Source organism: Chenopodium quinoa, unplaced genomic scaffold (assembly GCF_001683475.1).
Source record: "Chenopodium quinoa cultivar QQ74 unplaced genomic scaffold, ASM168347v1, whole genome shotgun sequence".
NCBI classification, from domain to species: domain Eukaryota; kingdom Viridiplantae; phylum Streptophyta; class Magnoliopsida; order Caryophyllales; family Amaranthaceae; genus Chenopodium; species Chenopodium quinoa.
Genome location: NW_018743850.1, coordinates 870434 through 888308, shown reverse-complemented (window position 1 = coordinate 888308; position 17875 = coordinate 870434). Strand labels below are relative to the sequence as shown.

The 17875-nt window shown below is 37.0% G+C and overlaps 1 protein-coding gene across 1 annotated transcript; it reads left to right on the top strand.

Annotated features, from left to right (window-relative positions):
- Positions 1–13912: 13912 nt before the first annotated feature.
- On the top strand, positions 13913–17875 carry LOC110685832 (salicylate carboxymethyltransferase-like). The gene is made up of 4 exons (XM_021862360.1): positions 13913–14120; positions 14432–14851; positions 16952–17224; positions 17326–17875. The coding sequence occupies exons 1-4, from the start codon at positions 14046–14048 to the stop codon at positions 17659–17661; spliced, it is 1104 nt and encodes a 367-aa protein (XP_021718052.1). The 5' UTR covers positions 13913–14045; the 3' UTR covers positions 17662–17875.

Sequence of the window (17875 nt, the reverse complement as noted above, 5' to 3'; positions counted from 1 at the left end):
CAAGAGGCGCATGACTGACAACCCGAGGTGTTACATATGTGGTGGTGCTGATGAGAGTACCCTCCACATTATTAGGGACTGTGCGGCTGCTCGAGTTGTGTGGCGTAATGTGGTGGATGACTCAATTAGGGACAGATTCTATCATGGCAATTTGAAAGAGTGGATCACTGAGAATATAAAAGAAGACTCTTTGGAAGGAACAGAGTCTTGGGCAACCTTCTTTGGAGTTGCGGTTTGGTGGATATGGAGATGGAGGAATTGCTATGTTTATAATAGACGCAATGAACTTCCCATTGATGCGGGAGCGTTTCTTCAAGTGAGGTATGAAGAGGCTAGACGGGCAATTTGGGATGCATTGGACGATAGCAATGCAAAGCCACGCTACAAGGTGCCAGTCAACATCACTTGGCATGCCCCCCCCCCCTATGGCTGGTATGTGCTTAATTGTGACGGAGCTGCTAAGGGATGTCTTGGTCCAGCTGGGGGAGGGGGAATAATTTGAGATTATGCTGGAAACATGGTGTCTGCTTTTGCAGCTAGCTTTGGGTATTGTTCTGCATTTCGAGCTGAAGTGTTGGCCTTAGTTCGAGGGCTAGAAATTGCTCGCAATCTTCAGATTGACAAGCTAGAAGTCCAAGTTGATAATCAGGCTTGTGTACACGCTTTGAACACGCAGCAAGTTGCTTATGGGGAGAATATCCATGACATTAGGCAATGTTTAGATCTCCTTAATGACAATCGATGGCAAGTGAAGTTGGTCCATGTGTTCCGGGAGGGCAATAGAGCGCCGAATTGGTTGGCCAACCGCGGAGTCATTCAAGACTCTCAACTTGAAAATTTTAATAATAACATTCCGGTGGAGCTTAGTCGTATTTTAGAGGAGGACATTCGAGGTGTGGCTATGCCACGGCTAATCCCTCCTTAGTTAGTTTGCTTTGCTTGTGTTTATTTTTTTATTTCGGTATTTTCTTTTTCTTTGGATGTAAGCATCTTCACTTGGATCAAAAATAAAAAAAAATAATAATTGGATCAAATTATAGCATGTAGCAGACTAGCGGTTGAGAGAATCGTTATTAATTAGATAAATTGTATAGATGCAAATATGTTGTGTCTAATTTACTTTAATTGGGCCGGTCACAAATGTTTTATACAAAGCCCAAGGCTAAGATTCAACTCTCCAAACCATGTCAAGTCAGTTAAGGCCCGGTCAATGTGGCAAGCCCACTTGATTCACGGCCCACTTATCCATTGAGAAAAGGTATAAAAGCCTTCAAGCTTCTCTCTTTAATACTCTTGCATAATTCTTTCTCTCTAAACACTGTATTGACTTCCGCATCGAAGGGGTCTTCCTCGGCACAACCCCTGAGGCAAGTTTACGTGTGTTTGCTGTGCAGAAAATCCTCAACCCAGTCATCACGTAGACCGAGATCAATCTTCAGCCCATAGAAAAGGACCTTGCCGAAGGTCCCATTGTTTTTACCCAAAACTATTTGGCGCCGTCTGTGGGGAAGAAATTCAAAAGTAAGCCAAAAATTAGTCAATCTTAGCAAAAATGACTAAGAGCGGTAAGAGTACCAAGAGTACTAAAAAGAATGGTCCTTCTTCCTAGAAGAAAGGTCCAATTCCGGTGAGGAAGAATCCACTTTTTCCACCATCTCCGCAACCTTCTTCATCCTCTTCGGAGGCACCCTCTTCAGAAAAGGTTGCATCTGAGAGGCCACCTTTTCACCATTCTCAACAGCGGACAAGCTCATATCGGTCGAGTCAATCTAACGCTAAGAGTCCGCCTCGAAGCTTACATTCTCGGTCTCAGCCGGGATAAAAAATAAAAAAAAAATAATAAAAAAAAACTTAAGTGAAAAAGCTTAAGTGCTGAAAGATTTACCTGCATCAGCAGCCTTTGATTTTCAACAAAGGGATTCGGGACCTTAGCAAGTGGTTCAAACGCGCCAGCGGCAGCTCCAATGGTCCAAGCCCTTGCCCTCTCCAGCTCAGACATGCTAGAGAGGTTTCCAAAGTATTCCATGGCCGAGCTACACCGAGACTCGAAGACGTTCCTAGCATAGTCGGGAACAGGCACCAAAAGGGCAGAACCGAACCTCATCTCCGTATACTGAAACGTCTTGAAAGATTCAGTAACCGAAGTTGAAGGCATTTTGGCATTCTTGGTCTCCTCAGCTTTCTTTCCCCTTTCGACCTCCTTCACACCATCAGCATCTAGACCCTTGAGGCCTTCATTCAAAATTGGCATTTCCTCGTCCTCAGGGTGGACAAGCAGTGCATCAGCTTCCCTCTGAACCTAGTCGATAAAAGGCTCGGCCACATGCCGAGGAGAGGTGGGAGGAGCCAAACTGGAAATTTAAACTTCCTGAGTCTCAGGAGGAGCTTCCGGCAGAATCTCATCCTCCCCAAATGCCTCAAGAGGAGTAGTCTTCGTCAAATTATCTCCTTCGGCACGAATCTCAGGAGGGGGAGGAGTCTTCTCTTTCCTTTCCTCTGGCTTGTCCTCCTCGAGGTTTCTTGGTAGGAACAAAGGCAGGTTGAAACTGCCCGGGATTAAAAACAACCCGTCTTCTCTTCGGGCCGAACATTTCTTCGTTTAAAGATTCGTCTGAAGAGGATTCTTCTTCAGCCGACTCTCCTCTATTTCCTCCTTTTTTGTCAGACTACAGCAGAAGGAATAAGGAAGCAAAGAGCGATATGAGCACCAAGTAAAAAAACCCAAAAACAAAACAAAAAAAATACAAAACGGAAAAAGAAAGGCAACATCAAGACAAGTTTGGAAGGCTCACCAAAGTCCTCAACAGGCGTTCATCTTCAGCCGCCCCGTCCTCTTCTTCAACTTTCTCCTCTTTTGCCTGAGGATCAGCAGTAGAGGTAGAAGGTTCAGCACCGCTCCCAAAAACCTCGGCGGCCTTGGGTACTCCAGCTGCAAGAGGCGCTGCACCAGCAACAGCCTGTTCTACGGGGCTCAGAAGGAAGAAGAGGTCACGTTTCTTCCACCAGACCTTCTGCGCCTCGTACTCAGCGACGCTGACTATCTGAAGTTTAATTTTTCACAGAGAACGGGGCCGGTCTGATGACTCAGTTATATCGGGAGCGTTTTTCGCCACCCGCCTTGCAGCGTTGATCCCAAGTCGATTGTAGTTAATACCAGAATTTCCCTCGTGCAGCACTGAAAAGCCGAAATTCAAGGGTTAGTCAGCAGAAGTAAACAAACAGTAAAAGAAAAAAGAAAAGGTCTTCGGCCCTAGCTGAACTCCTTATCCCCTTGGTATTTTCGGCTGAGGCCAACGACGGCAAGCATCTTCTCCTGAACTCCTTACCCCCTTGGTATTTTCAGCTGAGGCCGAGGACAGAAGCATCTTCTCCTGGAAGATGTAGTGGTAGCAGGGCAGCCAAGTTGTGGGCACTTGGGACGTTCGGTCCGTGCCCCCTGAATTCCTCTTTTTGCGGAAGAGAGTCAGCAGCTCCTTTTCATGATCATCGAACTCGTCAAGTCCGATGCTCCTCATCTGGGGATCAGGCTCGCTCAAGTACCTCAGCCCACCAAAATAATTCGGATGGTCCTCTTTTGAAGGCGCCCGAACCCAGATCCTTTGGCCCCGCCAATCCTTGTCCGAAGTATCATTCGACCAAGTGGTGAGATGCCCCCTATGGGTCTCAATCCGCCACCAACCAGTGCCATGATGTTCGTCTGATTGTTAGTTCGGCACCAGTTTGTGGAGTTTCCGAAAAACATGGAGGCTCGGCGCAAAACCATAAAAGAGGCACACCCAGAGGAACGTCATCATCCTTTGGATGCTGGCGGGGGTTAATTGGCATAACGAGATGTTGTACCCGTTCAACACTTCAACAACAAAGGAGTGCGGAGGGAACCGAAGCCTAAATTGCAGCTGCCGAGTACACACCCTGATGTACCCAGGGGGAGGACGGTGAATCCTATCTTGAGCTGTGGGCATTCGACACCAATATCCATCTGCCTCCATTATGCCGTACAAAATTTCAATTTGCTCGGCAAAGTGGTAGAGGGGACTCTCGTCCACCCACCAGTCATAAGGAGGGGTGGTCATTAACGCAAAATTCTCGGGGACGTTGCCCTACTCCCTTGCTCCAGGGGGAAAAATCCCAAGGTCCGGGCGCCTAGCCCGCCTTGGCTGGAGGTTCTAGCCTCCCCCAAATCTCGGGGAGGCGCAAATGACAACGGCACCGTAGGAATCGCGGCTCCGCTAGAAGAAGCTGATGTCCCAACCCTGGGACGAGGGTTGTGGCCGCTCAAAGGCGGCATCATCTCCGACGGACGATTGTGTCGCGAAATCAGCTGAGGAACTTCCTCATCCTCATCGACCTCCATAGGTCTCTTTCCTCGGTCTCGAGCCATTCTTGTCAGTGGAAGTTCGAAAAATCGAGAAAAAGGGGGGTGCTCTAAAAATCAAAGAAAACCGAAGAGATTTCGAAGAAAATTACCTTTATTAGGACCGAAATTCGCTGAACTACAAGTTTGGAGCAACAGATTTCGGTTTCAGGTTTCAGATTGCTGAGAATAAGCGGAAAAAGGAAAGCGGGTTAACAGTGGTGATTAGCGAAGAACGGAAGAGAATTAGCAAAGAAATGAGGAGAGAGAGTGGGACGAGTGGCTTAAAAACTTTCCAGAAGTGGAATTCTAGGAGTCCGCGCCACTAAAACCCCCACTAACTCCACTTCAATGCAACCGTTAAACATCTCCCTAATTAACTACCCACTAAACTTTCCAACTTCCCTAATTACTCTTTAAATAACCGTTATTACCTCAATAACTATCCAAATTCAAACTTTAATTAAATCGTTTACTTCTTTCCATTTTGCAAGTCAAAACCCGACCCTTCATGCTTCTGAATCGGGTCTGGGGGGCAAGTTGTTTGGGTCCAATTTACTTCAATTGGGCCGGTCCACAAATGTTTTAATTACATAGCCCAAGGCTGAGGTTCAACTCTCCAAACCATGTCAAGTCAGTTAAGGCCTGGTTAATGTGGCAAGCCCACTTGATTCACGGTCCACTTATCCATTGAGAAAAGGTATAAAAGCCTTTAAGCTTCTCTCTTTACATTCATTCACATTAAGCCTCAAGCAATTAATAATCTTGCATAGCTTTCTCTCTCTAAACATTGTATTAACTTTGGCATCGAAGGGGCCTTTCTCGGCACAACCCCCAAGGCCAATTTACGCGTGTTTGCTGTGCAGGAAATCCTCGGCCCAGTCATCACGTGGACCGAGATCAGTCTTCAGCCCACAGAAAAGGACCTTGCCGAAGATCCCATTGTTTTTACCCGAAACATGTAGTAAAGAATTAATTAACAAGATTTTAAGATATGTTGTTCTACATGTTAATTGCTTATCTGTAATGCAATTGCTAGATTATGACTAAGCATATTTTGTAAATATAATGATCGTATTACATATCAATGGTCTTTTTCATTGTAGAAGATGACAAATTAAGTAAAACATTGATGCGAAAGCTAGGCTAAGGTCTCATACTTTGGTTTAGACCGACTAACTAATGGTTGGTGAGAGACATCATAACTTACTCTTAGAATAGATGATTTTTTACCTCTTGTAAAATTGCCACAATCTCTCATAACAGTTATTATGGTATACTCTCATGTTACCTACATTGTTTTATGTATCAATTGTAACTTGCATTATGCTACGTTATTATATTAATAATGGAACATTTACACAGAACGTCCTACAAGGCTACAACCTATCATATACAAAACTTTCATCAACACAAAAAAATTATGTATTTACACGAATTTGCCTATAAAGGATGAATTGAATTTAGCTCAAAGAACTTATCATCAATATCATGTGAAGCAGAAGCATGAGAAAAAATCGATTGAAGTCATGAAATGGTGCAAGGTGGAGTTGGATCCCAGTCATCTTAGCAATGGGCTTCCAAACAAGGAGGCCCAAAACTTTTGGAGTGGGCTGTTTTTCTTGCATTTCAAATAACGTCAACATCTATAGAAATTGTGTATGAGGAACACTCAAGGAGTATGTAGGAGGAATGAACCACGGAGGATCACTCTTTAAAAATGTTTTCCAACGCTATTTTATATAGTACATGATGTACAGCGGTGAACAAAGTGTGTAAAAATAAATATCATATAAGAAGTATTATTTAACTTCTGATAATAAAAATTATAAAAATATACTATCAAAAAAACACCTGTTAAATTTAACCTTATTACAAAAGTTACAAATGAAAACAACATATACAAAGTACAAATCAATTTCTACTCCCATCATACAATCTTTAGAATCCAATTTAGGCCTTTACTTTTAAATTTTATTCTTTTTTGGGGGGATTCCGCAAAATGATATGCTTGTCACCCACCTACATAACACATATATTCACGATACTTTTTGAAAGTGAATAAAGTCATTTACTCATTGCCTGACTAACTAGCACTATGGGGTCTGCCGAGCATGTAGAACCACTAGTGTAGTCAACACCAAATTAGCAATGCCACTAAAACTGTATTAAAGCCTTAAAGGCCTAATGCATACATAGTTTATTCATTTTTATTTTTTTCTGTACTTCTGTTACATCATTTATCAACTTTAAATATATATGAAAGTCGAAAATTAACAAATCATACTTCTAATCCCCAAAAAAAAGTGTATAGGGTGCTAAAATGAACATTTAACCTTCGTATTATTATGAATATAATTAAAATAAACACTGAATTTACAATATTAATTTCATATATCATATCAAGCCATGAAAATTGGTTGAAGATACATCTTTAAACCCTTAAGGTTATAAAATTGAATTTTCATAAGTTTATGAGTGACTATCCCTTATCCTTCCACCTCACTACGTCTAGTGAGAGTCCTTCTAGATCAATAAGTTAGTAGCCATTATGTGCTTATTGGAAATCCTAGAATCATCATTTCACTCTTCTTATTAATCACCAACTTTTCATTGATTAGCCTTTAATCATACAAGATGTAGCAATAATTAATTATTGCAACGCACCATATACGCATATATGTTAGAAATATCCAGAATAATGTTACAAAAGACAAAAAATTTCCAGACAAAATCGATCTGATAAAAGTAGTGATCATAAGGGTAGAGACCAACCAATGATTAAATTAGTACTAGATTAATTAAAAATAAGTACCACTTTTAATTGCTCCTCTTTGAGCGGTAATCATGTGTTTTACACTGCTGCTCATGGATAATGACAAACTCAAATTATACCAAAATTGTCCAAAACCCTAATGTTTTTTTTAGGCAATTAATTTTTTTCCCCATCCATATGACATAACCTAGTGTCATGCATAGTTCTTAAACTTAGCTTTATTGTTTACAGGAAAAATGATAAACATAGCCCTTAGGACTATGTATAAGAAGCTAAAAAGGAAATATTAAAGATAGATTAACATTAATTATATCGATTTGCGCGTGATTTTGTCATAAATTTTCAACTTAATTCCATTTTAGAAACTATAATTAATGCTTATATATACCCCTAAGTGCTACATACATCATTGGAACACGGAAAATCGAACGAAATAAGATAAGTGTATATTGATTTGATAACAACGATGAGTCCACGATTAATAAGAAACATTTCAACAACTATACCTTTGAATTTAATAATTAAGACTCTCCGTATACATTGAACTAATCAGTTTCTATCCTAATTAATATATATTAAAAATAAATTAGATTATAGCTGAATCAAAATTATTTCCATTAGTGTTTTCACTATGATTTATGGTTAGTTATATATTCTTAATAGTTAGTTCATCAAGTTTCAAGTGTTTGAAGAAAGTTTTTTTTTTTTTTCCTTCTTTAGAGTGAAAGGTAGCTTGAGGATGCCAACATAATGAATTACACCATATGTACAAGAAATAAGAAATAGTGGTCCAATCATCATAAAAATGCATGTCCATCTTTCCTAAAGAAATAATTAATATTCATAGAATCATAGTCCATCTAATGAAGTTATATTATTGATGGTTATTGGGGACTTGCAATTTGACTTCTGATGGTATCTCACTCTTGATTTTATTCCTAATTCTATTTTTACTTCATTTTATTTTATTTGTATTTCATTTATTTTGTATTTTTATGTGGTGTACCTGGTATTCTACTCTACTTTTTATTTTTTTTCGTTCTTTTTTAATTGCTTTTTTAGTGGCTAAAGTCTAACGGAACGGCCTAATATGGGTGGCTAGAGGTGAAGTTCTATTATGTAACAAAGACGAGCGCTAGCTGTACTAGTCATAGCGTGCTAGGTATTCGTCCAATATCACATCGTAACTTGGCAATTTATACACACTCCTACTCCTAGCCATATCATATGATAAAAGAAAGAAACTTTTGCATAAAAGAAAAAAAATTAATTAAAATTAAAATTAATTTTTTTTATAAAAAAAAAAAAGAAAGAAAGAAAAATTCATCCTATGATACTCAAAAGATTATCCCTACAAAATTATCCTCTTTTTTTTTTTTTTTTTTTTTTTTTTTTTTTATTCTAACATAAGAATCTCTCCTAAGTACACACGTCTTTTTATAGTACAATGTAGCCATGTAGATACTTTTGTGTGTTGAGTTAAATGTACTATGACGCAATATACTATACACAATTACGCTTGTACAATATTCGGAGTAATAATTACAAAGACAGTAAGGAAACTCAAATGGTCATTTTACGATTCCATCCAATATATTTGTGTTTAGCTTAATAATCATCTAATTCCATTGTTGAAACTAATTACTTATATAATTCTAAATGGCATTCCTTTCATAACTGTCTTTTCACCTTGAAACTTAAGTTCCTTATCCATGGATTGGATTATCACAACCTTAACTATATTATCCATTATACAAGTGCCATAATTTGATTGTGCGTTTGTGCATACACCGGATGTAGATGATGGAAAATGTTCTATCCTAAGACGGAGTACATATTTTTTGTTTTTTTTTTTTTGTAAGAAAGTGTACTTCACACTAAAATCAATATTATGGATATAAAATGGATCAACCTATATCGATTTAGTCTTAAATGTAAGCGTGTGCGGTTTTTTTTTTCATGGTTTCCCTTCATCTTAACTTACATAAATGAATAGTTGAACTTAATACTAGAACTAATGTATTTGTGATGAATTGAATTCAGTCGATTTTATCGGTCTCTCATTAATTAGCTAAATAATCATTATGCTAGTTATCGGTGATGAACGAGCTTTATTTATACTGACCTAAATTTCCTTGAAATAATTAACTTGAGGTAAATGAGATGAACTAATTAATGATCATTCTTCTTTTCAATAAGGAATACGAGTAGTACTAATCCCCAATTTCCCAGCTTCAATATTCTAAAGACAAAAATGTCTTTATTTTATTTTTGCGTACAGATTCCCCTTAAGGACAAAGATTCATAGATAAGTCATGGAAACATTTACACGATGTCAGTCATGTCATAATAACAAATATTCTGCTTGAATGGGTAGGGGCCAAAGTTCCTAGCTATTGGACTATTGGGATATTTATATACCGAGATATACTTCTTCCATTCAAAATATAGTTGCATTGTTTATTTTTTTATTTTTTTAAATCTATTACACATTTGGGCGCACTAATTTGAATATGTTTAAACCGTAGATTTGTATAGAATATACGAAATATAAAGTTAAAATATTTGAAAACATATATTATGGAGATTTTAACAAAATCTTATTTACTATGTCTTTCATGATGTTTTAGTAATAATTGATGATCAAAGTTTTTTTTCCGAGTAATTGTATATATAATACTTCGTATTTAAAAATCGATACAATCATTATTTTAAAGCAGATGAAGATCGAATATGACTAATTGACTACTAGTCGTAGAATCATGGTGGTGGACTTTTGTTGATAACTTTTAAAGCTAGCTAGGAATGCCCCGGGCCCCTTGCTCAATTGCCCACTCACCTAATTTGCTCAACTGCCCACTCAATCTAATATGTATAGCCCTAATCAAGTGGCTTAGAAGACGTGTCTTACCCTCTTACCACTTAATACCTTAATTAAAATCTAGATTATCCACTACTAGCTTCGCTTTTGTTGTGCCTGCTCGCTCGCTGTCTACTAAATGAGCATTCACTGCCCGTAGGTTCTTTGTTAACAATAATAATCATGCAAGTTTGTCTAAGATTGCGTTTGTTAGTAAATTGTAATGCAGTTCATCCGCATGTAGTCTAGCTAGACGAGATACGCGCGTGTATAGAATGCATTGGGTGTATCCATTTATACATGTGTATGTCATTACTAGAAATAGGCCAATTTACGACGGATCAGTTCCGACAGACATGAAATCCGACGGAATATTCCGACGGAATTAAAATCTGTCGGAAATTTACGACGGAATTCCTATGGAATACAAATCCGTTGGAATTTATGGGTTTTCCGACGGAATATTCCGTCGGAAACTTAATCTTTCGACGGAAATGAAATCCGTCGGAACTTTCCGAGGGAATTTTCCGTCGGAACATTATGTTTCCGATGGAAATAAAATCCGTCGGAATTTCCGACGGAAAATTCCATCGGAATTTAATTAAATAATAAAAAAAAACACAAACCTAAAAAACCCTACAAAACCCGGTTTCCCCTCCCTCCCCTAACATTTCGGTTTTCTCTCTCCTCTCCTCCCCGCCTCTCGCCCCTTTCTCTCTCCTCTCCTTCCTCGCCCCTTTCTCTCTCCTCTCCTTCCTTCTCTTTCTCCTTCCTTCTCTTTTCTTTCTCCTTCCTCGCCCCTTTCTCTCTCTTCTCCTTCCTTCTCTTTCTCCTTCCTCTATACGCCCCTTCCTCTATTTGGAATTTTGTGACGGCGTTTTCCGGCGGATGGTGTGACAGCGAGTGGTGTGACGGTATGAATGGGTTTTTTGGTCAAATTTGACCATGAAAAATTCTAGATCTAGACTTTTTCATGGTCAAATTTGGCCTTAATAAACCAAATTCGAATTCAATTTGGGTTTTAAGGTATGTTTTTGTGTTATTAATATTTTTTTTGTTTGATTTTTTGTACAAATTTGGTTTGGTTTTGTTGTTGATTTGTTGTACGAATTTGGTTTGATTTTTTTTTTGTTCGAATTTTGTTTGATTTTTTTTTTACGAATTTGGGTTGATTTTTTTTACGAATTTTTTGTTGATTTTTTGTACGAATTTGGATTTTCCGGGTTATAATTAGGGTGGTGGGTTATGTTTTTCGGGTTAGGATGAGGGTGGTGGACTGGTGGGTAGGTTCTAGGTGGTGGTCTTGGTGGGGGGGGGGTACTGGGTGGTGGTCTGGGTGGGGGGGTTCTGGGTGGTGGTCTGGGTGAGGGGGTTCTGGGTGGTGGGGGGGTTCTGGGTGTGGGTGGTGGTCTGGGGTGGTGCGGGGTCTTGTCTGGGTTGGGTTGGGTTGGGTGGTGGTCTGGGTGGGGGGGGGGGGGTTCTGGGTAACGGTGGTGGTTTGGTCGGGAGGGGGGGTCTGGGTGTGGGTGGTAGTGTCGGAGGTGGCAGGGTTTTTTTTTTATTTTTTTTAGCAGCATATTCCGACGGAAGTTTTCGTCGGATTTGTATTCTGTCGGAAATTTCCAACGGACTTTCCGGTGACCGGAATTCCTCTTCCGACGAAGAAATTCCGTTGGAACAGTGTGTTCCGACGGAAAAGGCCGTTTTTCCAACAAAAGGGTTTCCAACAACCGGTTCCGACGGAATTTTTCTGTCGAAAATCACCTGTTTTCTAGTAGTGTGTCTAATACTCCCTCCGTTTTTAAATACTTGCTCCATTTCTCCTAGGCACGTATGCCGATACTAATCTTTGATCAATAACATCTTAAATTATCAAAAAGTATAAATTCTAACAATTGAAAATAAATAATCTATTCATTGAGACGATTCCAACAAGTACCCACAAAATTATATTTTTTCTTATGTATAAATCACAAACATTAGTCAAAGTAGGACTAATCAATAGTGCAAAAAGTAGAAATTGAGCAAGTATTTAAAAATGGAGGGAGTATAATTGATAGAGTATAAAACATATTCCTAGGTCTCAACCATCTGATTAAGCTTTTGGTTGAGTTGGTACTCTAACATGGTATCAGAGCCAACGTGACACAAAAGTCACGGGTTGGAATCTCATCCACCCCCCCACTTTTAAATAGCGCTGGGTATGAGGAGGACACATGCTGCATCCACACATCAAGCCCAATAGGCTCTCGTGTAAGAGGGCATGATAGAATATAAAACATATTTAAGGACCTCAACCATCAGCTTAACCTTTTGGTTGAGTTGACCCTCTAACAATAATATAAAGCTCGTAAAACTTTTAGAATTGAGTTTATTTTGTTCTTCTTACTTTAACTCTTTTCTTTCCCTCTTTAATGAATGTCATATAAGAACAAGCTCACAAGGGGATTAGATTACTTATATATAACTTTAATTTTTTTTTTTTTAAATACTACGTATTTACATGACTTAATGATAACTAGAATATAGTATTCCAAAGTTCTGATTATAGTCTAATTCGTCCATTCTCAAAAGATAACTGTGGAGTAACACAGGTGTTTCTTTATTAATAAGTACGTAAAAGTGAGTTTGGTTACTTTCACTTCATCCTTCTTCCTTGATCGTACTCCAACTCGTGGTACCCTGATATTTACGGAGATCCCTCTATTAGACAAAGAAAATTATGGAGATTTGACAAGGAAAAATAATAACGCTAACATTAAAAAGTGGAGATTAAATTGTTGGACCAAAAAAAAAAGGTGGAAATAAGTTGCTGTGAAATCTTAGCTTACACTTTAGTGGCCTAGAGAAATGCCGAAAGCAGTTGATTCGCCCTTTTTACCAGTTTTGTACTTGAATGTCATGGTTGCTCTCTAGAGCTTTCGATATGGTCCATTGCAAGCTTCAATCACCTACTTGAGTGCTATGAGTAGAGGGACAAAAGAGGTTTTACGATGTAAACCATTAATAACAAAACTTTTTTATTATTCATTTTCTAAGATAATTAAATTAAGAAATGATTAATCTTTTATTAAAAACATTAATCAACTATTTATTTTATATGTCATTTAAGTATCATTTTAGCATATTTATATTTTATCTATTATAAAGCGTTTCAAAGAAAGTCTACACGTCATATAACACTGTCAACCACTTGTTTTTCATTCTATCTCTATGGGTATTATTAACAAAAACTTTTTTTTTTTTTTTTTAAAAAAAATTTCAAAGTTCAAAATAATTATACTTCATATAACATTTCAGCTAGGAGGCCTACTCGGAGCCCATTATTACTTGAATTTTTAACATTAGCATTCTCTAAAAATGGTTTGATTTCGTGTATTTTATTATCGTTCAATTTAGACTTCGGAGCACTATTTTGTACGGAGGACTAGGAAAGGTTAGGCTACAAGGCAGATTGCACATTTTAAGGCGCTTATATTGGCCAAATAGCCATGTCATGTCTTGCGCAGCCCTGCCTTCCTAGGGCAAGCTACAGGGCAAATTGCACGCCCTAATATTACAAACAAATAGATTTTTTTTTTTTTTAGGTTGATAAGGAGAAGGGCCCTACAGGGCCAAAACCTTTCATAAGTTCTCCCGTCTCGGAATAGTGGACTAGGCACTTTGAGAATGGGGAGAGGGTAAGAGAATCCCACCCCCAAAGCGCCTCTAGTAGAGTTTGATTCCACAACCTCTTGATTATGAGATACAAACTAACCCACTAGACCAAGCTTGGCTTGGTAAATAAATAGATTAATTGAACCCCATATATGTAGTGTTTTTAATTATATGTACAAGGTTCAAATAATCTACTTGTATTTATTTCTTGAGCCGGGGTTTTCCAACTGCTTTTAACTATTGTAAGATGAGACACTAAGTAAAACACGTAATCAATAATTGCCATCACTCAAATCCAACTTCCTATATAATGTACACAAATGAAGTAGCTAGTCCAAGGAAAGACAAATACGAGTACACTCCAAATCTCCTACTAATTAACAAAGGGGGAAAAAAAAATGGATGTTGAGAAAATCTTTCACATGAAAGGTGGACATGATGAGACTAGCTACTCCAAAAACTCCTCCCTTCAGGTGCTCATATTCTCTCTCACTATTCTTCATTCTTAACAATCGATTTTCTTATTTAATAACATGATGATGATTATAAACAAAGTATTTATTTTAGCTAGTACATAAATTATAATAGAGAGAATTCATGAAATATATTCTTTGCCATATGTATATATGTTCGGATATATTTTTATGTAAATGTTTCCTCTTATCGTACTAGGTTCCTAACACAGTTAGAACTATTAATGTTGTAACCCTGTAAATATCGATCAATGCATATCACTCCAATTTGAGGAGTTTTGCATAATCTAACAAATTATTATATCACACAGAAAAAGGCCTCGGATATGGTGAAACACATAACAATGAAGGCAATTCAAGAAGTATACTTAAACACAACTCCAGAAATCCTAACCATAGCAGACTTGGGCTGCTCATCGGGCCGGAACTCGTTATCAATGATCAGAGATTTGTATCGTGCGGTGCAGGATGCATACCGGAAAAGTCAAATCAACGGTCCAAAATCAGCACCCTCAATTTCAGTTTATCTGAATGATTTACCAACAAATGACTTCAATTCCATCTTCAGGGCATTGCCAGATTTCTTGAAAGATGATAGTATGTTTGAACAGGGGCATTTTAGTCCATCTCTATTTGTTGCAGCCTCACCTGGCTCCTTTTATGATCCTATCTTTCCTCCCAACTTTTTGCACTTCGTTTACTCTTCTTACAGTTTGCACTGGCTTTCCAAGGTAAATTAACTTTTCTTCTTTTCTTTAATCTTTTGATTAAAATATATCATTAATGTATTGCTTATTATGAAGGTAATTTGAGTCAAAATTGGGAAAAAAAATATTGGTAACTCATCAACTTGTTCATCAAGATAACTTCTTTTCAATAACAAGTTTATTCTGATAGAGTAAAAGTAATTAACTAGGTTAGCTAAAGGAAAAAAAAAATTTACATGGAATGAACTCATAAATTATAAAAAAAGAATAAATAAATAAATTCATGCTGAAGTTTTAAATTTTAGGGTTTTTTTTTTTTATTTATTATTTTTTTTAGTCATGTTCTTTTGCCATTTTAAAATACATGCATGTAATGTTTTGACTTTTACAGTTTGACTTCAAATGTTTACTAATATGTAAATATATATTAGTTGTTATTGATGGTTAAATTTAGCCATCGCAAAGCGTGAAAGTTAAACTATGACATATACAAAGTATTTAGAAACAAAGTGATGTGTAGTGTAGTTGTTTCACTTCTATGTTTATTCAAAAGTTTAGCAATATAGACGGATTGAGATTTTTTTTTTTTTTTTTTTTTTTTTTTTTTTTTTGAGGAAAGTACTTATTATTCCAAGTTGAGACAAACAAATTTTTCAAAGAATTAAAATATAATAAATAAAGACTTTGGAAAGTTAGGTTGCCACCACCTCTTTCTCCCCAACCATAAATTTTGCTTAAATTAGACAAGAGTGAACTAGAAAAGCATAACAAATTAACAATCATAAATTGCTTTGATGGATATATAGTCATATATGGACATGAGTTGAGTATATTTTTTAATAAATATCTATGTTTGAATAAGGGATCGGAACCAATTTTCTTCTCTTTCTTCGCATAGAAAAGAGCAGGTATTATTGGCTATTGAATAATCATACAAGACGTACAAAATTTAAAGACACTAACTCATTTTATCAGCGCGATAGTAGATTGATGTTATGCAATAGGTGACCAATTGCCTTAGTTAATCATTATGACAAAATGTATACTCAATCAAATCATTCATCCAAATTAACCATTTGACCTTGTGATTGTGACCACTACAAGTTTTGTTAGGGTCTCCCCGAATGCTCCAACGGAATGAGTCTTTTTCTTCCCCACTAAATGCCCCACTTTAGTGGCTTAGCTCCATCAATAGGATTACTTTAATTTTTACCCTTCGTTTTGTTTTTTTCGGCCAGCACCTTTTTTTCAATAACTGTCTTATAAATAGTTTATTGAGTATTTTCAATTCCTTTATAGACTAGTACGGGTTTAACTACAAATAATTCCAAATGAAATTTATTGATCAACATATAGTATTATGAAATAAATTAAAAAAAAAATGTATTAGATCACTTTATTGAACTTATTAGACCTAATTTAACTCATTAAAATTTATTAAACCTAATTGAACTTATTAAACCCTTTTTAAGGGGCTTTTGGTTCACAGAGTGGTATGAGTTTGAAATTAGGAATGGAGTTAAGATGGTATCGGGTTGGAACTTGATACTTAATACCATATGTTTGGTTCAATTCTAGAATGAAATCTCTCACTATTCCCTTTTTTTATTTGATACCTAAGGGAATGGAATGAGCCAAACCCACCTTCCCCCCTAAAGTGTCTAAACCCCATAGCTCATGGGTTTGAGGTATGGGTTTAAAATTCATACTTTTGACTACCAAACATATGGTATGGGTTTTAGTCATTCTAAACCCATACCTCATACCTATATTCCGCGAACCAAATGCCCCCTTAATGGTTAGAGGTTTAATGCTTTTCTCTAGTGAATTTGATGTAATGGAATGAAATCCCATTAAAGATGTGTTGAGAGTGAAAATCCTTATCCCGGCTCTTTCCCTATCCTTGAAGCAAATGATCTTATTGTGTCAGGACACTCGTACCCTAAAAATTGTAGTAGGAACTAAGTCGGTCCAACAGAGACTATTATTTTACCCTGCTAAAGAAAATGTAACAAGTAGAGTTTTGTAACATGCATCATACTTTTATTAAACATGCTTTTATTAAAGGGTTGATTCACATTTGTGTCAAAAAAAAAAAGATTGATTCACATTTTATATGATCAGGTCCCCCCTAAGATTTATGATGAGCATGGGGAATCCATGAACAAAGATTGCATCTACATATGTGAAAGTAGTCCTCCTACAATAATCGAAGCGTATGCTCAACAATTCCAAGAAGATTTCTCGCGATTTTTGAAGCTTCGATCTCAAGAACTAACCACAGGAGGAAGAATGGTGTTAGTCTTTCTAGGAAGAGAGAGTCCTAACCACATTGATAGAGGCAACTCATTTCTTTGGGAGCTTCTCACTCGATCCTTCGCCTTTTTAATTTCTAAGGTACTCTATTAGTCAGGTTATCGATCCATCCTCTCAAAAAACTTCTCACTTTAAAGTTATGTTTAAACTATGTCTAAACATTATGATTTTGTATTTTATAGGGACAAGTTGATGAGGAAAAGTTGGATTCATATGATATACACTTTTATGCACCTTCCAAAGGAGAAATAGAAGAGGAAGTGAAAATAGAAGGGTCTTTTAAAATGGAAAATTTGGAGATGTTTCAAATAGAAACAGAGGTTGAAAAAAATGGGGTTAGCTATGGAATGGCGGTGGCGAGTACAGTGAGAGCTATACAAGAATCAATGATCAGCCATCATTTTGGTGATGAAATTCTTGATTCCTTGTTTAATAAGTATGCTCAACTTCTTGATGAAGAAATGTCTACGCAAGAAATTAGGCCCATTACTTTTCTTCTTGTTCTTACCAAATTATGATACTCCATTGTAATTAATTAATTACCAACTTAAAAGAAGTATTTGGCGATGTATTGTGATAATCTTACTCTTTAAGTGGTAATTCGTTAGGGTTTTTTTTATTTATTATTTTTTTATTTTTTATTTTTTTTTATGTGCAAAATGACCTTATAATTTACTTGTACTGTTGTACACCCGATAACTCAAATAAACTTATTTCATATTTGGATGGAAA

What these genes read in the sequence shown, in the direction of transcription:
- LOC110685832 (XM_021862360.1), top strand. Translation starts at nt 14,046, where the DNA reads ATGGATGTTGAGAAAATCTTTCACATGAAAGGTGGACATGATGAGACT. An exon ending in GTTTGCACTGGCTTTCCAAG is followed by an intron (nt 14,852 to 16,951) that starts GTAAATTAACTT and finishes TTATATGATCAG; the next exon opens with GTCCCCCCTAAGATTTATGA. An exon ending in TCGCCTTTTTAATTTCTAAG is followed by an intron (nt 17,225 to 17,325) that starts GTACTCTATTAG and finishes TGTATTTTATAG; the next exon opens with GGACAAGTTGATGAGGAAAA.